Source organism: Thrips palmi, unplaced genomic scaffold (genome assembly GCF_012932325.1).
Source record: "Thrips palmi isolate BJ-2018 unplaced genomic scaffold, TpBJ-2018v1 HiC_scaffold_5, whole genome shotgun sequence".
Taxonomy (NCBI): domain Eukaryota; kingdom Metazoa; phylum Arthropoda; class Insecta; order Thysanoptera; family Thripidae; genus Thrips; species Thrips palmi.
In genome coordinates this window covers 10,112,514-10,133,277 of record NW_023144632.1, presented here as the reverse complement: position 1 = coordinate 10,133,277, position 20,764 = coordinate 10,112,514, and the positions used below count along the sequence as shown (strand labels likewise).

At 65.3% G+C, this 20,764-nt stretch overlaps 1 protein-coding gene across 8 annotated transcripts in view; it reads left to right on the top strand.

Moving 5' to 3' along the window:
- The window catches only part of LOC117651138 (rab11 family-interacting protein 4), a 59,867-nt gene that overhangs the window by 34,454 nt on the left and 4,649 nt on the right, over nucleotides 1–20,764 (top strand). For 4 of the 8 annotated variants that reach the window (XM_034394931.1, XM_034394929.1, XM_034394935.1 and 1 more), the window contains 2 exons: nucleotides 9,425–9,466; nucleotides 10,695–10,836. In XM_034394931.1, the coding sequence (XP_034250822.1) occupies nucleotides 9,425–9,466; nucleotides 10,695–10,836 (184 nt within the window). The remainder of the gene's footprint in view (nucleotides 1–9,424; nucleotides 9,467–10,694; nucleotides 10,837–20,764) is intronic. The other 4 variants (XM_034394938.1, XM_034394930.1, XM_034394937.1 and 1 more) reach the window with 2 other exon arrangements.

Here is a 20,764-nt window from a genome sequence, read left to right as displayed (position 1 = left end):
GGCGCGGCAGGGCGCGGCAGGGCGCGGCAGGGCGCGGCAGGGCGCGGCAGGGCGCGGCAGGGCGCGGCAGGGCGCGGCAGGGCGCGGCAGGGCGCGGCAGGGCGCGGCAGGGCGCGGCACGCAGGGCGCGGCAGGGCGCGGCAGGGCGCGGCAGGGGGGGGCGGCAGGGCGCGGCAGGGCGCGGCAGGGTGCTGCCTTCGGACGGGGTGGCGGTGGGGGTCGGGACCCCCAGCAGGTGGTCTCGCGGTCGAGTCCCCGTGCTCGCACTGGCCGCTGGCCATCAGTCAGCAGTCGGTCGGTCGGTCGGTCGACCGCAACACCCGCGACGCGCGGAGCACTAGCGGAGCACTAGCGGAGCACTAGCGGCCTCGTGAAGTGGTATGCATGCGCGGTGCGGACGGTGCAGCTCTGTTGACGCGGGTGGATAGCCCTGCCGGAACTTGCGCCCTGTGTGCGTGTGTATGTGTGCGTCTTCCCGTCCATCTGCCTGCCCGCCTCTCAAATGGATTGGTTGCGAATCGCGGTCATATTCCCATTGTGCTGCCGTGTTTCCCGGCCGCGTTTCGTGCTGTCCCGGCGACCTTGGCGCCACGCCGCGCTGCCCGGCGCTGCCCGCGAGCGGCGCTCCTGTCCCTGCGCGTTCTGCGTTCGATGCGACGCCTACACTGTCCGCAGGGCATCACGGGACACAGACAGCCGTGAGCCCCCAACCCGAATTCGGTTCGTGCCCAGTCTCGATTCCGAGTTCGGTGGGGGCTCAGGTCAGGTCAGGCGTCGGGCCTCAGACCATCGAGTCTGGTACAGGGCTCATGTCCTGTATGCCGTCCGCAGCTAGCCCAACGTCGTTCCGTCAAACCAGAACCAAGTTACCTAGGTGAATGCTGTGGCACGGGCAGCATTGACGCGAGCCTCCATCGGGGCCGGTCGAAACGAATTGCTGTGATGGCCGTAATGGAACGGATGTCTTTTTCGGTCCCGAAGTGGCGGGCCGAGGGGCCGAAGTGACGGGCCGGTGTCTCCACGGGTCGATATGGGAGGGAGCGGCCTGCATTGGTTGCGCGGCCTTGGCTGGCCGTGGCTGGCCGGCACCGCGTCCACGTGCTTGCCGGCCGTCTTCGCCACGGCGACCGCTTGTCGCGTAGAGGAGGCCAGCAGGGCTTGCCTTTAGCGTGGCCGCCTGCCGCGTGCTTCACAGGCGCTGATTGCGAGTGTTATTCCTTGTTGGGCGTCAACTCGGCGCGGCATCTGTGCAAACTGTGGCGGCGGCGCATCGCGTTAGGCCGCGCGGGTTTTGGCCGGTCGTTGCCGCCGGTCCACGTCCACGCCGATAGTCTTCTCGGCGAGGTGCGCGGCGGGCCGTTGCGTCACTCGATCACTCGATTTACATGCACGGCCAGCCCGCCTGCTCCGCCTTCCGCGGCCCATCCTGGGCGCAGTGGCGCCGCCGTGGCGCCGCCGTGCGCGGCCCGATACGGCGTCAAGGAGTGCTACCGCGTAGTGCCACAACGGAGTGCTACCGCGGAGTGCTACCGGGAGTGTACCACGGGTGCTACAACGGGGCACGTGAACGTGGCGCGCGGAGTGCTACCAGGAGGCGGGTTGGCCGTCTGCCGCGGTCCATCCACGGAGTGCTACCACGGAGGCTCCGGAGTGCTATCGAGGTCTACCACGGGGCCCGGGTGCTCCGCCTTCCGCGGCCCACCTGGGCGCAGGGGCACGCCGGGCGGTCCGATACGGCGTCAAGGAGTGCTACCGCGGAGTGCTACCACGGAGTGCTACCACGGAGTGCTACCACGGAGTGCTGCGCTACCACGGGCCACGAACTCGTGGTTGCGGCACCCAGGCTGGAGGGGCCTGTGAGCGGGAGGCGCGTTCTAAAAAGTGCGGTCTTTAGTGAACACAGCGCGACGCGGCGGTGCGCTCTCACGGGGGTCTCTGCGGACTGATTCCGAGTGAAATGTCTGTCTCTCTCGCTCGTGGAGCGTTCTGTAAGGGTGCGAGAGAGACAGGCCTGCGCAGTGGGCCGGTGGGAACCGCCTCAAAGAGGCCCGACTGTCGCGTCCGTCGCCGAGCAGGCCGAGCTGGTCGAGCAGGTCGAGAGCGGCGAGCACCGCGCGACGTGATGTCGGGCGCACCGCGCGCACCGCGGGCCGTCGTCGGCGCGGTGCGATCGAAGAGGGCGGGCGATGCGCGATGACGTCATGGGCCGGTGAGGGGCTGCCGCCGCTGCCGGAGCCGCCGTCCAGCAGGGCCCTGCTGACGCCGCGGAGACCCTCGGCCACGGAGAGCGCCAGTCGCCTGCACCGCACCGGCCGCTGCACCTACACGCCCTACTAGTGAGTAGACAGACCAGGGGTGGATGGGCGGAGGGGAGGGGGTGCACCCAACCCCTCCGCCTGGATCCGCACCTGAGACAGACGGACGCGGATTGCTGCTCGCCTTCCTGGCCGTCCAGGCCCTCAGGCCGGTGGACGGCTTCATCGGGAGAGGCCTGAGAGCGCGGCCCTCGATGTGGGAACGAAGACTTTTGCGATTTGGCCTTTTTGTCCAGGCGAGCGTCGAGATTTCTCTGTGCTTCGTGGGTCACATCGCGCGCAGTCCGCCCACTCGCCTTGTCGCTCTGTCTCACTCACACCCACCCCACGTGACGCCCCATGCGTGCTGCGCATTAGAGAGGCATTTGAGGGGGAACTTTTTCGAAAGTCGATACAGGCTGTGGAGTCATAATAAACCCACTTTCGAAGAATTGTTTTTAATATTGATGAGCGTCCAGAAAAAGGTTGAAAATAAAACTTTGTTCTACAAAAAGGTGGAAAACAAGAGTTTCTCGGAGCCCCGTTCATCGAAAATGTTTGGGCCTCGGCCCTCGCTGATACTCCACCTCAGCACGTGACGTTCCGGCTCTGGCGCTCCGCCGCGCTCCGCCCGACTCGGCGTAAGAAAAGAAGCCCCCCGGACACGCGTTGCCGCGGCAACGGGACGCGGCGGCGCGGCCTCGGCCCGCTCATGACCCTCTCATTACCGGTGCAGCGCCTCGCCGGAAGTCGGAAAGTCGGACCGGAAGCGACGCGACCGCGGCACCGCAGCACCGCGGCGCCCTGCACTGCAATCCGCGGGCATCGCGTCGGCCGCCCATGCCATGCCGCCATGCGGCCCACGCGACCGGGCGGCCTGCCGTGCACCGTGTGCTCCTCGTGGTGGCGCCGAAGGGCGTGCCCGCCGTGCTGTGCCGCTTGGCGCTTTGCGCTTGGCGCTTTGCGCTTGGCGCTTCGAAGAAAAGAACACATTGTTAGCGGTGGCCGTGCCGTGCCACGCCGTGCCACGCCGCGCCTGGCTTTCTCCTGTCACCGCGGCGCCGCGGCGAGGCGTCCTTGTTAGCGCCCTTCATTGGGGCGCCATTTGCGCGGCCCACATCGCCGTGCACGTGCACGTCGCCGTCGTGGCCGTCGTCGCCCTGGCCGTCTGGCTGGCCTTGGCGGCGACGACGGTGACGGCGCTGCTCCACCGCGTCAAGTGCATTGTCCCTTCCCGGCCGCGCGCTCGAAGCTCGAATCGATAGTGGCGTCGAGGTACCCGCGCGAGGCTAGCGGCGCGGCGCGGGCTGCAGCCGCTATAGCGGCGCCACCAAGTCACGCAGTCACGCACCGCTAGCCGGCCGCTGCCGCCGCGACTTGGCTTGCCGTGACTCGAATTGATTCGCGCTTGGGGCGTCGACACCCCGGCCCAAGACTCGCTACTTCCATGGCCGACGGCTGTTATTCATTTTTGGCGATTGTTGTTGGTTTTTCTGGGCGGTTTCGTCGCGGCCGCAGCGTGAGCGACGAGCCTCATTGGCTGACTGACGGCTTCAGCTAGGCACTGCGTGGCACTGCGTGGCACTGCGTGGCACTGCGCTGCAGGAGGCAGTGCCTGCAGTAGCTGCAGTCTCATTCCGAACACGACTTGCCTTCGGTGCTCTGCCCCTCTCGCTCCCATGGAACGTTCTGTCGGGGTGCGAGAAAGACAGCGCGTGCGCTAGCTGCGCTAGCGGAATCGCAGTGGAGGCGCGGCCTCCAGCGCGCCAGCGCCACTCCGCCGGCAATCACAGCCCGAATGGCGTGGCGCCGCCGAGACGGCTTGTCGCTCTGTCTCTGTCGCACACCCAGACGGAACGGAGCGGCCCGTGGGTGCGAGAGAGACGGAGGAAGAGAAACCTCCCGTTCTCGGCCCTCGGGGAGGCGGCAGCGACGTCGCGAAGCCTCGCCGGGACGCGCCGCGGTGGTCCAGCCGGCGGGACTTCCCTCCCAGCCTCGGCGCCTCGGCATTAGTACAGTGTGGCGCAACCACTATTCGCAGGACGGCCTCGCGGGCAAGGGAAGGGGAGGGGGTTATTCGCAGTGAAGAAGCAAAGACATTGGAAAGAAAAGGCTTGGTTGCGTCTAACGTGTGCTGGCCGGGGGTGCACCACGACGCTCATTCCGAACGGGGCTTTCGTCGCTGTGTTTCTCTCCCACTCGCAGGGCGCGCCGGAAGGGTGCGAGAGAGACAGCGTGGCGGAATCAGGCACTCTGGACTCTGGACACCGTGAAGACAGCGCAAAAGGAGTGAAATGGCGCCATCGTGATGGGCTTGCCGTATTCGCAGGAGTCATCGCCGGGTGGCGGGGCGGGGCGGAGCGGGGCGGGGGGCGAGGGGTGGGCTGGGGCGAGGCGGGGCGAGGCGGGGCGGGGTGGGGCAGCGCCACGGGTCCCGCAGTCTCATCTCCGCTAATTCCCCCTGGAGGCCCTGCAGGCCCTGCAGGCCCTAGAGGCGTGGGCCCGCAGTGACATAAGCCTGTTCTTGCCGCTCCTCCCCTCGATTGGTGTGGGAGCCGAGCCGCGTCGCCGCGCCGCGCCTCGCAGCCTGCCCTCACCGTTATGCGACATCGACTTTCCAACAATTACTTCTGGGCCGCTGTCTGTTTTTCACAGTGGCGTGGGCGGCGTGGCGTCGCTGACCGCGCGGACCCGGTTTCGTGCCGAACCGGCCGGACCGGCGCTGCTGCTGCTTTGGTGGCGGCGGCGGCGGCCCGGTGGCGGCAGTCCGGGTCAAGGCCGTGCAGCGCTGCAGCGTGCAGTGGCACTGCCGTGGGCGCCGTGGGCACTGGCCGCGGCCCGGCGATCCTATCGGACTGCAATAATTATATCTTGCCGCCACTCCACGCCACGCCACGCCACGCCAGGCCAGCCCAGGCCAAGGGCTGGAGGGCGCGGTGGCTGCGGGGCGCGGCGGAGTGATGCCGAACAACCCAACCGTCTGTCTCTCTCGCACTCCGACGGAACGCCTCGTGAGTGCGAGAGAGACAGGTGCAGTTCGGAATCATCAGCCTGCACCAAAAGGCCGGCGGAATACTTAATGATGGTCGCCCTGGATGTGGGGCAGCGGCGGGCAGCGCCAGCCCGCGCGTGCTACTACACCATGACTGCCAACCACCACGAGGCGCCCAGGGCTGCCCTGGGCAGCGGCCACTTCGTGAGGCGCTGCCTCGTGCGGCTCTGGTACTACATGGTGGCGGTCAGCACCTAGGGGGAACACCAAGGAAAACGGCGCCGAAATTAGGAGTCCTAGATTTAAATTGGCACACGTACATTTGTGCGCAATTCCCAAACGAAAACACATTTATTTGTTAACTGGAAGACGGCATGGCATCGTCATCGTCCGTTTTTGCTGTCTCTCCCTGTGAGTCATGTCAGTGAGTGGACTGAGCCACTGGAAGTGCGCCTGGCCGGGCTCGGCCCTGCCCGAATGCCAACATGTGCGAGCGAATGGTTCGAGCGGCCGTCCTCTGAGTTTACCCACCGCGCTAACGTTGCCCACCGAGGCAAACACGCCCTCGCCGCGGCACGCCGGCCCGCCAAACGGCCCGCCGAACGTCTAACGGGGTCACGAGTCGCACGCCGGCAACCCGGCGTACCGAACCGGCCGGACCCCCCGTGGGGCCTCTCCGCGCCGCTTGACTCGCCCGGCCAGAAGCACACACTACACACAAGGAAGGAAAGAGCGAAAGAACACTGTCGCGGTCTGTGGGCGGGCGTCGGCGGTGACCTGAACGCGGCCCGCAGCAACGCCCAGCCGTCGTCGATGTCTCTCTCTCTCGCACTCACGGGGCGTTTCAGTGTAAGAGAGAGACAGAGTGACGAGGCACTGCAATTTTCGGAATCGCTCCGCAGGCCACCCGCCGCGCCTTGGATCGACATAAGTCCGCGACGGTCCGCGACCGCGCAGTGCGCAGCTCACCTGGCGAGCCTCGCCTCGGTCTGCCTGCCTGCCTGCCTGCCTGCCTGCCTGACCGCGGCGCCACTGCACTGGCCGCGGCCGCGCACAAAGAGGCAGGATGGCAAATCGGCAGTGCGTGCCAGGCGGTTCCAGGCAAAAGACCGGACTGGTCCAATTACCAGCACGATGATTCCAGTGCTTGGCGTCGTCCTGTCTCTCTCGCACTTATAGCGCGCGCCCCGCGGCGCGAGAGAGACAGGGTGACGCCAGGCTGCTGCGGGGCAGCGGGCGCGGCGCGCACGCCCCCGCAACGCAGCACGCCCGCAGCGACCCACGTCCCTGTCGCCGAGGGCAGTTTGACTTGGAGCACTCCAAGTCCTTCGCCTCTCTCGCACTGGCGCGGCCGGGCGCGGCGCGTCACTGCAGAGCGAGAGAGACGGACACCTGTCCGCCCGCATCCCCGCCTCGGCCGCCACGCGCTTTGCGCTTTGCGCTTTGCGCCGCCACCGCTTTCTCCGCGCCTATCGACACGTCTGGGCCGCGGCGTCCTTGGCGCCCTGGCTCGCCGTCTCCCTCGCACCAGTGCGGGTCGGCCGACTCGGCCCGCGAGTGCGAGAGAGACAGCGTGCGTGTGTCGCGCGGCGGCGTGACGTCACGGCCGTGACGTGATCGTGACGGCCGGGCCGCGACAGCGCGACACAACGCGGTGACGGCGTGTCGCGCCGCTCGGGTGCCGCGTTGCCGCGTTCCGTGGTTCGTTTTGTAACGGAGGTTGGACCGCCGGCCGCCTTAACCGACAGCCGACCCGGCATTTAATTTCGCGTTCGCGACGTAAGAGCGACAGAGCGGTCGCCGCGAAAACTAAGTCATCCATCTCCCGTGCCCGGGCGGCGCGGCAGGGGGCAGCGCCGCGCCAGCGCCGCGGGGAGACGCTTCATTTCTCCGGGGCTCCGCCACGCTCCGCCATGCTTCGCGTCGCCTCGCGTCCGCCGCGGCGGCAGCCAGTCCGCGCAAAAGCTACTGGCAGCACTGCAGGACCACTGTCAAAAAGAGAGTGAAACTTTGCCGTGTTTCCGACCAGGGGAAAGGCAAGGCGGATAGAGCGACCCCGCTCTGTAACGCGAGGGCATGTTGCCGGCAGGCAACTACTTAGTGTCCCTAGAAATAGGATTCGCAAATATTTTGCTCGCCGCCACGAATCGCCGAACGAATTCTCTGCCGTAATATGTTGGATGCAGTCTTTCTTTTTAAGCGTTTTTAGAGTGCACGCCCGCCCCTTGCCCTCGACGACCTGCAAGCCCGCAAGCGGCAGAGTAGAGTGTTGCACTGCTCGCTCAACTGGTTTAACGCGCTGCTGCGTGTATAATCACAGTGGGTAATATTTATTTCCCTGGCAGGAATATTTCTCAAGCGTCTTGTGTCATGCGAAGTTCATTTGGGACGGCGAAAGCATCAACAACAGCAAACAACAACAACAGCAGCAACAACAACAACAACAACAACAACAACAACAAACAGACCCCCCTCGACACGCTCGACGAGCGACTGGAGACACAATGATGATAATTCTGTTCTTTGTACTAACGACTTTTTCTGTTATTTTATCTTTTTCCCCAGCTGAAAATAGGACAAACGTTTATTTTCCGCAATTATTTTTTGGCGGCGGAAAGACGGCTGAAATCCGTCCGCTCGGCCGAATCGTGGAGGAATCCGACAGGAGCGCCATCTTCTTCCCCTTCTTCTTCTCCCTCTCCTCCTTCTTCGCACTGCCGTCGGCGCCTCCCCGCGTGCTCCACGTCGTGCGGTGGCCGTTGGGCCGTTGGGTCGCTGGGCCGTTGGGTCGCTGGGCCGTTGGGTCGCTGGGCCGTTGACGCACGACGCACACGTGCAGCGTGCTCGGCGAGGCTCGGCGGGTTCGGCTCGGCGAGGTCGCGGAGATGCGGCGCCAGCGATTGGCGGGGTCGGGACCCGTCGGGACGACGGCACGGGGCGCGGAGTCCTCGCGGTGGAAATGTCAGGCAGCGGAGGCGGACTCATTCCGAGAGTCGTTTTCGTCGCTCTGTCTCCCTCGCCCTCATGCGGCGTCCCCTCCAAGGAGCGAGAGAAGACAGTCGAAGGCGGAGCGCGGAGGCGCTGCGGCCTGATGAGCTCGTCGGCCGGCCGGCCGGTGTGCTGTGTGGTCGCCGTTAGAGAGGCACTGTAGAGCGGTGTCGCGCTGTCTCTCTCGCACCCCAGCGCACCCCCGCGGGACGCCCCGTAAGTGCGAGAGGGACAGAGCGACGAGAGCGGCGAAGCGCGCCGTTCGGGGTCAGCCTGCTGGGGCCGTGTGCTGTTGGGCTCCTGCAAGAGGAAGTCGCAATGTACCGCTGGGAACGAGGCAAAGGGCGGCTCTGCCGGGGAGAGAGAGAGAGAGAGAGAGAGAGAGAGAGAGAGAGAGAGAGAGAGAGAGAGAGAGAGAGAGAGAGAGAGAGAGAGAGCGACGGGTCGCGGTGCAGTCGCGTGAGGAATCGTCGGTGCAGCGAGCAGTGCAGCGGCCTAATTGATTGCCTTTCCTTGCTGCGTTCTCTCGTTCTCTCTTTCTGTCTCGTTCTCTCGTTCTCTCTCGTTCTCTCTCGTTCTCTCCCTCGGCCTGATTGGCGTCAAGCAGGCCTCGCCGCACGTGCACGGCCCCATAGCAAAGCCCAGCGCGTGGCCCGAGGGGTGGACAACTCGGGAAATTCACGTACGAGGGAACAGGGAACATTTGAGAACATTTCGGATTATCGGAACATCAAGAACATTGGGAACATTGGAACATTGTCAGGAACATCTGGGAACACTTGCGGCCGGTCGGCCACGAGGCCAGTGCCAGTGTAGCGGCGTGGCGCGCGGGCGAGCTTGACTAGGTCGCCGCAGTCACCGGACACAGAGCAGCGAAGCAAACGCCTCCCACATCCACGCGTGACGCGTCTGTCTGGTCTGGTCTTCGGGCCGTATGGCCGCCCTAGAAACAGAGCCGGAATCCAGATACACGCAAATTCGACGCTTCAGGCTGCGTCTTCAAAACAATCGTTTCGTCGCTCTGTCTCTATCGCGCTCATGGGGCTGCCCGCAAGGGTGCGAGAGAGACAGAGCGACGAACCGATCTCCTGAATCGCTCGGCTGCAGCCGCTGACTGCTGATGCTGACTCCGTTGTGTCTTTTGTTGCAGCGCGGGCAAGCGGGCGGCCCTCGGCTCCAACGCGCTGGCAAGGTGAGTCGCACCACTGTCCACACGGCCACGCTACAGTGGGCCAGAAGACCAGTGGAGGTGGCCAAAAACTCTAGACGCGTTTTGGGCTCTCGAGTCTCTAAATGGGACTGTGTGACGCCACCAATGGCTTGCTCTCCGAACGAGGAATCCATTGGTAGGGTCACTCGTTCGGTTCTAGTCCACTTTAGCGGCTCTGGAGCTCAAAACGCATGCAGAGTTTTGACCGCCTCCACCGGTCTTCTGGCCCACTGTACGCGCAATGCCGGGGCATTAGTCACAGCGGCGCGCGTGCTCTTTGCGTGCCGGCGCGCCAAAGAACAACAACCAACAACATTCTCCCGCTGGATTCGTCGCGCCAAAGTTATCGGTCAGGCTATGCAGCCGCAGATAGCCTCAGAGCCAAAAGACGAACCCGACGCATGTTGCTGGCTGGTCGAACGTCTCTCTGCTGAATTTTTAGCAGGGCATCAGCGAAACCGTGCTCATTTCCTATACTGTGAACTCTTCAAGTCGACTATGTAGGTCTTGCAGTGAAAAGGATTGCGAAGAATACTGCACAACCATTGCAAAAACCTTTTTCTTTGTACCTTGCGGTGAAAAATGGGCGTTTATTTGAATCCGCCTGACGTTCTTACTCGGCCCCCCTCGGGGGGGATGTACTCCTTCACCCTGACTGGCCATACTGCGAGTGGGAGTCGTAGCCGCTTGTGGTTCTTCTCCGCCGGGATAAAGTGTCACCTGAGTAAGGACGGCCATGTCTCATTTTGCAGTGCAGGCGAGCATGTGTCGGGCCCGAAATGGCATACGATCATGTGTGGCCTAGCCCTTAATGGTAATGGCAATGGCCCGGGCCGTAGGCAACCCATCCGATCCGGCACGCCCCAGCGCCGTGCCGGGTAGGCAGCCCAACGGACGGCTGCGGCGGCGGGGCGGCGGCCCGGGCAGGCGGTGGGGCGCTGCGGGCGCTGGCGCTCTGTGGCGACGCAGAGGCGAGCTCGGAGGCGAGGGCGAGGCCGGGGTGGGGGGAGTGAGGGCAGTGGGGGTGGGGGTTCTGAATGTGGAAGCATCGAGGCGGGAGGCGCCGACTTCTCTGGGAAATCATTCCAACCAGACGACAAGGCGTCAAAGTGGGGCTTTGAGTGTGCCGATTTGGTTGTTGCTTTGCTTCCAGAAACCTTGGCTCTAGTTTCAAGCAAGACTGCCCGTCATTGAGGCAAGAATTCAAAAGACCGCCGACTTTTCCCTGTTGCAGCCAGCTGTATCGGAGCTCCAGCTTCAACTCGTCGGGCCGCAGCTCGACGTGCGACACGGCGGACGACCTGTACTCGGACGCCAGCCTGGAGGAGGACGTGCTGGACCTGAACCACAAGGTGAGCCGCGGCAGCCGTGACAGCGGAGTGGGGACCGTTCACGGGCCGGGTCTCCCCCATTCCAAACATCGCTCTCGTCTCTCTCTCTCTCTCTCTCTCTCTCTCTCTCTCTCTCTCTCTCTCTCTCTCTCTCTCTCTCTCTCTCTCTCTCTCTCTCTCTCTCTCTCTCTCTCTCTCTGCTCAGGTAGGGCATGCATTCGGGCATCCAAGGTCGGGGCGGCTGATTTTTGGACTCTGAGACCAGGCAACAAAGGTGCCCAGAACCTGGGCGTCAAAGCCACCCTAAAACGTGGAGCTGGTGGCAAAGGCAGTGTCAGGGCGTGCCAAATTCGGAGTGCAAACCGCCCCCCTCTCCCCCCTCTCTCTCCCTGTGTCTCTCTCTCCCAGCACGGCCACCCTTTGCCCTTTGGCCTATGGGTAGGCCCCATGAGTGCGAGGGAGACTCGTTGACGTCGTCCTGGTCCCTTAATTACGCGGCTTCGGCCTTTGCGTTTGCTGGCTGCTGGCCGCCGCCTGCCCTGTGCTGCCCTGCGCAGGGAAATGGCGAGCGAGAAACCGGCCGGGAATCGAAGCGTTGTAAACGGAGGGCGGGGGGAGGGCGCAGCACCGCGCAGCACTGCGCAGCACGCACTGCCGCGTTCCTGCCTCGCTCGGCCGCCCTCCCCGCCAGGCACTGGAGGCACTCGCGGCACGCACCAACAGGTGGAAATGAAAAGGCGCTGCTCCTTGTAGTTGTTGTTGTTTGTGCTCTTGTTGTGCTGGCGGAGGTATGAGGCAAAACTACCGCACGCACACACGCTCGCGGGGCGCACCGCCCGGGGCGGCGTGGCTGCAGTACTTCGCCGTCGAACCCGTGACAGACGGTGTTCCCGCGCGCAGCGCTGCGCAGCGCCGAGCCTCGCGGACGTCCGCGGCCGCGCCGAGAGCGATTGCGCTCTTCGCGGAGGAGGCGGGCGAGGCGCCCCGCGTCCACGACGACGCCCACGAACGCGGCCGCGCGCGTGTGTGTGTGTGTGTTTGTGTGAGTGTGTGGTTGTGTGTGTCAAAGCCCCGGCTCCGTCCAATCACCAGAGGGGCAATTGCCGGGCCCCGCGCGTGGCGACGCCGTGACGCGGCGCCGTGACGCGCCTTCGTGACGCGGGGGTCACGGGATGTCACGGCCGCACGGCGGGCCCCCGCGGAGGGCCCATGCTTAGCACACTCGTCCTGCTGGTGAGCTGCTTCTTTTGACATGCACAGGCTCGGTCTCGCTCTGCGGGGCACCTCTGTATTTTCACGCGTTTTTGACGTTGTTTGAAAAGGGCTGAGAACGCCCCGCTGGCTGTGTTTGGAAGAAACGGGAGGCACAGGATGCATACGAGCGCCGGAGCCGAATCGTCTTCGAGCAGTCCTCTAGAACTGTTCCCTCGAACAGCCCTCTAGGACAGCCTTCTTGGGCAACCCTCTCTCTAGAACAGGCCTTGGTTCGGACTGCTGCGCGGCCTGCTGCTGTCTGCCGCTGCCGGGTCACACGGCATCCTCTGCCTCCTCGCGGTGGGAACTGGCCTGTGCCTGTGGCCCCCGGCGCCCTGATTGGTGGATCGAATCGGACCGGATTGATTTCCTTCCCATAATCCACGATCCGCCAGAGGCAGCCAGAGGCCAGCAGATGCATGCCCGTTTGCGGCCAAGGGCTGCCCGGGGCGGCCAACAGGCTCCTTGCGCGCGCACCACTCGTCGTCGCTCCGTCTCTCTCGCACTCGCAGGGCGCCCGCACCACCCGCACAGGCGCGAGAGAGACGGAGCGACGACGACGATGCGCACCGGCTGGAGTCTGCCGTCTGATTCCGAACACTGCTTCGTCGCTCTGTCTCTCTCGCACCCCTACGGACCGCCCCATGAGTGCGAGAGAGACAGAGCGACGAAAGCAGTGCTCGGAATCAGACGGCTGCTGGAGTCCCGGAGACAGTCCCGGAGTGGCTGCGGCGCACTGCGGCGGCTGCGGCCGAGTCAAAAGGCGCAGGCTGCAGGGCTGTTTCCGAACGGTGCCTTTTCGTCGTTGGGTTCCCATGAGTGCGAGGGAGACAGAGCGGCGGGTTCGGAATCAGCTCGCTGGGACTCGTCTCGTCCCATCTCGTCCCGTGAGATCCGCTGTCCATAGCGTTACGTGCGCGGGAAAGTGTCCATGTCCACGGCGACCGCAGCGCCGCAGCGCCACGCCCCGCGCGGCAGCAGACTGATTCCGAGAGTCGTTCTCGTCGCTCTGTCCCTCTCGCACCCCTAAGGCACGCCCCACGAGTGCGAGAGGGACAGAGCGACGAGAACGACTCTGGCAGCAGACTGAGAAGCTTGCGGCGGCAGTCGGTCGGGCGCCCGCCGCATAGACCAGCCCGCCAGGCCAGCGCGCAGTGGGCCAGAAGGGTCGCCTTTTGAGCTGAGGAGGATGATACGCCCTTTGAGCTCCAGAGTCGCTAAACAGGTCTCCATCCGAGCGTGTGACCCCACCAAAGGATGCCTCGCTCGGAGAGCAATCCATTAGCATGGTCACACGTTCGGTTCGAGTCATTACTTTGGAGCTGCAAATGCATCCGGGATTGTGGCCGCTTCCACCGTGACGCCGGTCTTTTGGCGCTCTGCGCAGCGCGCGCCACATTCGCCATTCGCCGGTCGCCCCCATATTGCGATTGGTGGCTGGACCAGAAATGATTTGTTTGCCTTTCGGCGCCTTTCGGGCCCGACCGGCCGGAAAATGAGTTCGGTCAGCGGGAAACGTCGGCACGGGAAACCCGAAACGCCCGATGGTCACTCTGGCAGCCAAAGCCACGCCAAAGCGCCCTCGCTTCCTGCACTATTGTGTTTCCGATGTCGCAGCATCGCGCAGCATGGAAATGTGCTGCGACGGCGCCTAGCCTTGAAACTTGCAACTGGCCATCTTTTTTTCCGGGCCCGGTGACTTTTTGACCGCGCTCCCATTACAGCAGTGCAGGCCCGTGGTTGGCGTCCGAGTGCTCTGTCTCTCTCGCACCCGTGGAGCGGTCCGAAGGGGTGCGACAGAGACAGACCGCATGACACGTGCCACTTCGCCCGCCTATGCCCACCTCGTGCTGCCCCACTGCAAGCGTGGCCCAAGGCTGGGACTTGGGACGGGACAGTTCGTGTTGCTAAACAGCGTTCAAGCGGCTCAGCGTCGCGTTGCCGCCGGCGAGACCTATAATCTGCATTCCGAACCGCGCTCCGTCGCTCTGTCTCCCTCGCAGCCCGCCGGGACGCCCCGCGAGGGCGAGAGAGACAGCGCGAGGTTCTTGTCGGACTAATTCGTGGCGATGCGTCACAAGCGGGAAAGCTGCTTACAAGTCTCGAATTAGAGTTAGACGCGCGGCGTGCGCACCGAGACTCGAGACTCGGCGGCCACCACATGCACCACGCGGAGCCAACGCAGGGGGCCGTCCCGCCGGGTCAGCCCGCTGCCCGCCGCCATGCCCGGCCATGCCGTGGCGCCCCGCCAGACCGCCAGGCCAACGCTAGGCCGCTGCTTGGCTGCTTGGCGGGCGTGGTGCGGCGCGGCGGGGCGGGGCGGGCCGCCGGTTGAGTTCAGTTGACGGCGAGCCGTCTTGCCGCGCACACGGACGCGTCCGCTCCTTTGCACGCCGCGCTGCACCGCACCGCTGTGATGCACAAGTGAACGCCGTGGTACCGAAATTCTTCCACATCGCGCGCGCGTGTGTGTGTGTTTGTTTGTGTGTGATTGGTGTTAGCGTGACCGGCCGGCACGCTGGTGTCGTCACTCCGACTTGGCTACTCTGAGACAAGGCAGACACGACAACAGGATGGCCAGGATGGCCCCGCCGATTGGATTACGACGCCGTGCTTGACGTTGACGGCCTGCTCGTCCTCCCGGCCGTTTAGAATGAAGCTCATTTGCGACAGTAACGACATTTGGCGCGCCGGCCTCGTCTCGTCCCTCCCGTCTCCCTCGTCGATCAAATTTTTCGCTCGTCCGGCGTGTTTTGATGACGGGGCCCGGGGGGGGGGGGGGGGGGCTGCACTGGTGTGGGTGCGAGGATTGTCGGTGTGCGAGGGCGTTGCGCCGCGTTGCGCTGCCTGCAGTCAGTACGTGCAGCACCCGAACCCATCCCATTTCGTGCTTGGCTGCGCCCCGCCCCGCCCCGCCCCGCCCCGCCCCGCCCCGCCATTAGGAACCTTGCACCCGCGCGGTACCGGACGCCGACGCCCCAGCGGTGCTCAAGTAGGCCCCTGTCTGCGACCTGGTGGCGTGCTGCCCGTGCCCGAGCGCGCGTCGTGTGCGCGCGTGCGTCCCGGTCGGCGCCGTCCTGGACGTGACGCGACGCGGGACGCACCGCAGACCTTGGCGTTCCCCCGCGAGGACAGCGTCCTGGTCCATTGTCCAATTAAGCGACGGCCACACCCGGCGACGAGGGAGAGAGAGGGGGGGGGGGGGCTTTTGCCGTGAGGGTCAGCCGAGCGCGTGGTTCGCTTCCGCGGCTGATAACACCGCATCGTCCTACTCTAATACGCGTTTGCATTAAACAGTTTCGGGCCGGTCCTCTGGGAAAGAAGACCGTGGAAACCTGTTCCGTTTTCCCGCACTGTTCGGGACTCAGCCTCGCTGCGGCCGGGAGGGACTTGCGCCCGTTCCGTATTTCATTTTCTCTGCGTTTATTTAGTTTTTTTCCGCACGCCCCTCGTCCTCGTCGGCTTGCCGCGCGATCGGGCCGCTTTCCTCCGCCCTGCTTCCCCCGCGGCAATCCAGTTAGAAACTCATAACCCACGGACGGCGCGGTGTCGCTCCGTCCCTCGCTCGGGACGTGTTCCTCGCCACACCCCTCGGCCCGCCTCTCATTAGCCTCGGATTCTCTTCCCGCTGCAGCTCATCAAGGCCCTGGCCTGGCTCGCCGTCGTCCTGCCGGACCTGCCGGACCTGCCGACGGCCACACCCGCAGCGTACCGCAGCGCGGCCCGGCGCCACGCCGCGCACGAGCCGCCTGCAAGATAGCCTCATGTCGAACAGCGCTCTCCGTCGTCGCTCCTTCTCACTCGCACCCCTCCGGGACGCCCCGCGAGTGCGAGAGAGAAGGAACTGTGAAAGTGGTGGTTCGGAATGAGCCATCGGGCGCGGGTACGAATGACGGGGGAGGGGTTTTGCCTAGATAGCCGCCTGAAAGGTGCAAAAAGCCGTACTTTGCGCCTGGAAGTAGGCAAAAAGTGCAACTGGCTGCCGCCGCGGTGAGCCGGCCGGTGTTTGTACTGGGCACGCATTGCGGGTTGCGGGCGGGCTGCCGCGTGCAGTGCAACTGCGTGTGCACTGTGTACAGTGTAGGTAGGGCGCCGCCATGGCCGTCCGCGTCGGCGGTTCATTTCGATTTCTCGATTACCGGAGAGAGACAGCGCGGCGCGTCGTCGCCCCCAAGGCGCGCAAAGGCCTCGAAGGATAGGCGCGACGCTGCGGGACGACGGGGGACAGACGCGTTACCGGAGTCGTTTCGACGCGCCTCCCGCGCGGAGCTGGCCCCGACGTTCTGACGCCCTGGCTGGTGTAGGGCGTAGCGGCGAAGCACCCATCACGCAGGGAGTGGCCGCCCTGCCATCCATCACAGTGCATCGCAGGGCCAGCGGGCCGTTTCTCTGTCGCTCTGTCTCCCTCGCACCCCTGCCACCTGCCGCACTCCCCTGAGTGCGAGAGAGAGAGAGAGAGAAGAGAGAGAGAGAGAGAGAGAGAGAGAGAGAGAGAGACTGAGTACGGTCCGGCAGCACGGCGAGCCTCCACGCCCTCGGCCCTCGGTACCCTTCACCCGGATTCAGCTTTTAGCGCTTCGCGGCAGCATGGCGGTCGCTTTCCGTGACCGGACAGAACCGGGATGAATTTTGAGGGATCGGTGAATCCTCTACGAGGACACGACGGTGTCGATATCTCATTAGGGTAACTTGATTCCAAAACTCGATTTACGGCCCCGCTTTCGCCCTTAGCGCGCCAGTTGCGGCGTTTTGTACCGATCGAGTTTCGTCTTCCAGAAACTTGGTTTTGTCCGGGCAGGCTGGCGTCGTGCCGTGCCGGCCTGCGAGTGGGCCTGTCGGCGAGGGTCATCGCGGCCCGGGTGGGCGACGCCCGGCGACGCCGTACGATGTGCAGCCTGCACTGCGGGGTGTTGCAACGCGACCGCGGCGGCAGGCAGGCAGGCAGCCGCGGGGTGTCGGTGTCGGCGTGGGCCGGCTGGCGGTGCTGACGGCCACCATTGTGGACCGTCGTGCGCCGTACGCCCCGCCGCGGCCTTCCGACCCACCGCCTCGGAGGCGGCCGCGGCTCTGCATCGCTATTTGCATTTGGGGCGCGGGGCGGGGCGCGAGTCAGTGCGCGGCCGTGGAATCCGATACGAGGCAAGGCGGTCACTGGACAGGAGGAAGCGGGATGAAGGGCAGTGTGGTGGACTCGCGGGGAAGGGTATCGAAGTCTACCGCGCCGCCGCCACGTCGCTGTCGTCGCTCGCGGCCGCGAAGCGCGCAGCTGTTTGTCCATTCTGACTCACTTCCCGCGTATCTCAGTCAGTCAAGTTTACTCCGCGGCAGGGCGGGGCCTAGCCCGGCGGGCCTCACTCGCAGTGTATCAGGGCGGCGATGGCCGTCGGCTTGTGCGCTCCGCGACTCCGCCGCTTATCTGGCGAGATACTGAGGCCGTCCTGCAGAGCCATTCCGGAGAGGGCCTCGTCGCTCTGTCTCCCTCGCACCCGTCCGGGGCACCCCATGAGTGCGAGAGGGACAGAACGACGAGGCGACTGCCGCGGCGGGGCCTGGCTCGCGCTGGCTCGCCCTGGCTCGCCTAATTCGCGTGGATTTGGGATGGACGGCTCGACGGCCACCTCGGCTTGTTTGCTCGCGTGCTGCTGATCGCCATGGAGCGCCCCACAGTGTGGGCCCCACTCCCTTGCCGGGACGGGCACCGCGCGGGCTTTGCTTCGAGTTGGCCGCTAAAAATACGCAAGGCCACGCGCGGACACTGCACACCGCCGGTACCGCCGTCTAGGTGTCTCCTTGTCCGTTGAAGCTCGGTCAAATCGACGTCGAGGACGGCCTAACCCAACCTAAGAGCGTGCCACTTCTTGTGGCGTAGGCGTAAGGCGTGAAGTTTCAGAACACCCAGAATGGCAGTGTAACGGCATCGGTGTCCGGTTTTGGGGGCCTGTAGCGCCTGCGAGGTAGGCCGTCGATCCGTCCCGCAACACACCGGTGTGGAGACTGTGGCCTACCTCGCCCCTAGCAGTGTAACGCCTGAGAGGTAGGCCACCGTCTCCACACCGGTGTGTTGCGGGACGGATCGACGGCCTACCTCGCAAGCGCTACACTGCTAGGGGCGAGGTAGGCCACCGCCTCCACATCGGTGTGTTGCGGGACGGGTCGACGGTCTACCATGCGCTACAGGCTCCCGTTCAAAGCCAAAGCATTGCGCGATGAAGGTGTCTAAGGGCAAGACACGGCATTCCTTGGCCAGGGAGGTCATCAGGCTGCCGCTCTGAAAGAGCTCGACGACGGCGGCAAGGCCAAGGTGCTGCCCTCCGGCCTCCACGCGTAGGGCCAAGCCCAAGGGCCAGTAAACTCGAGTAAACTCCGCTCGCCTCGTTCGTCCAACTCCCAGAATAGTGCAGGCGGTTGGGCGCGGAGTGTTGTTCCGTCCGTCGCTGGCCGGCACTGGCCGTGCCCGGTTTGTTTACCGGCGTAGTAGCTCCTCGTTGAGCGCTACTTGCCTGGCCCCGCCCCGCTCCACCCTGCCCCCGCCCTCCACGGCCTCCTCCATGACGGGACGGGGCACCGGCCAAGGACGCGACCTGCTAAATGAATCGTCCCGTCTCGCGCTCTGTCACACGGCACGCCCACGCTCCGTGCCGCGCTCCGTGCGCCGCGGGCAGCGGGCACCCCGGGGCACCCCTGCGTCGTGGCACGGCACGGCACGGCGCGTAGGGGGTGCGAGGGAGACAGAGCGACAAACTGCTCGGCAGCCTGCCGCTGTCCGAGTCCGCGTTCGCCGCCAATATTTGCGCAGCCGGCTTCGGCTCCGCGGCTTCCTCTGCTCGGCGCGCCTTGCCAGTGTGCTTGCCGGTGTGCTTGCCAGGCCGATATCGGGGCGTTGGGCGTTGCGTCACGCAGCGCAGCGCTTCCCTTCCGGCCGGCCAGCAGACTCATTCCGAGAGTCGTTTTCGTCGTGTCTCTCTCGCGCGGGGCGCCTCACGAGTGCGAGAGAGACGGAGCGACGAAAACGACTCTCGGTATCAGCCTGCAGGCTGCGTGTGGGAATGAACGCCGAGCGACGCCGAGGCGATGCGGTCCGGGGTCCGGGGAAGTCCGCGGGGGGAGGCACACGCCGTGCCGTGCCGTGCCACGCCGCGCCGTTGAGGGTTTCGAACGACTTGCAGTTTGTCTGCGTCTCTTGCAGCGCTGCAGCAGTGTGACCCACTTCCCTGCGGTCCAACCTGCACCCTCCTTCTCCCTCACACGTTGCCCCGCGTTGCATCGCGTTGCTTGCACCTGAATGAGGGTTCTGTCCGAAAATAGACGGCCGTCTTGTTTTCCCTGCGGCGCATCGCGATCTAATTCAAGCCGCGTCATTCTCCTCTCCGTTTCCGCCACGCAGGCACACAGGACTCCTCCACTCTCGGCTGGGGAGCCTTACTTCATTCCGATCTCTTTGTTTCCGAAGACGAGTGTGCGACTACTGTCTCCTTCGGCCGCCTTGGCGCGCCCGACGCGGTCTCTGCACCCAGACGCGGGGCATGCGAAGGCAGTGGGGAAGGGGCTTGCACCCTGGTTTGGCACAGGCAGCTCAACACAAAACCACAACACACGACACTGGCTGGTTCTCACAGTGAAGCACAGCCACTTCGGAGTGACGGCGCAAGTAGCCGGCTGGGAACAGGAAAAGGGGGGGGGGGTCTATTTCGGTGCGCTGCGTATGGAAGGATGACTGCTGTTCATTTCGGGGCGCCGTCGTCGCGGCCCGCCGTTCGGCGCCGAGCATGTGGCTCTGTGGGCTCGCCGAGGCCGCGGCCGCGCCCCGTCTTCACGTACTACCAGTTGCAAAAGAGTCTGACACTCCAGCCGGGTTTTTCGGTCCCTGCATTCAAACCGCTCAATTTAGAGGGGTACAGTGAGCGAGCGGATTGTGCCTGGAACAGGACCTCCAATCGGCTCGCTTTGTTTTTGCAACTGGCGGCGCCTGACGACGGCCGTCCTTCCCGCAGCGCGCTGTGAGTCTCGGCATGTGGCGGTGACTGGCGTCGGCCGGTGGCGAGGCCCTACAGTGCCCTAGCGCCGGCCCATGAGCGTGAGCTGCGTGAGCGACCCCTTGCCCGGGCTGTGCAGCCTGAGCCTGGGGCCGGGCCTCGGGCCGGGCCTGGGGCCGCCCTCTCTGGGGCCGCCCGCCGCCCCGAGAACGACGCCGAGCTTGACGCCGAGCTTCAGGCTGGGCCGGGCCGTCGGCCAGGCCAACGCCGCCCCCTCGGCCAGGCCGGCCGCGTCCGCCGGAAGCAAGATTGACGTATCTGCGTGGCGGCCCGAGGATGGCGGCCAAGGCGGCCGGGCGGCCGGGAGGGCGACGACGCCTGGCCCGCGGCCACGAGGATGACGGCGGCCGCGCCCGCCACGCCCGAGTCCCTGTCGACGGACTGCAGCCTGGTGGACGAGCTGGACCTGGACTTGTGGGAGGGGCAGTTCGAGTTTGTGGGGCCCGACTTCCCGGCGGCCGGCGCGCACGACGCCAAGTGCGCCGAAGACTCTGACGACGTCATCACCCCGGCCATGGTGCGGCGCGCGCGCGGCGAGCGTGTGCAGCGTGTGCAGGACCGCGGCATGGACGTGGACGCGCAGCAGTGGTGCGACCATCTCGCCGATCAAGTGAGTCGCCCTGGGTCCTCCGCCACGGCCTTCTCCGCGGCGCCGGCACGCT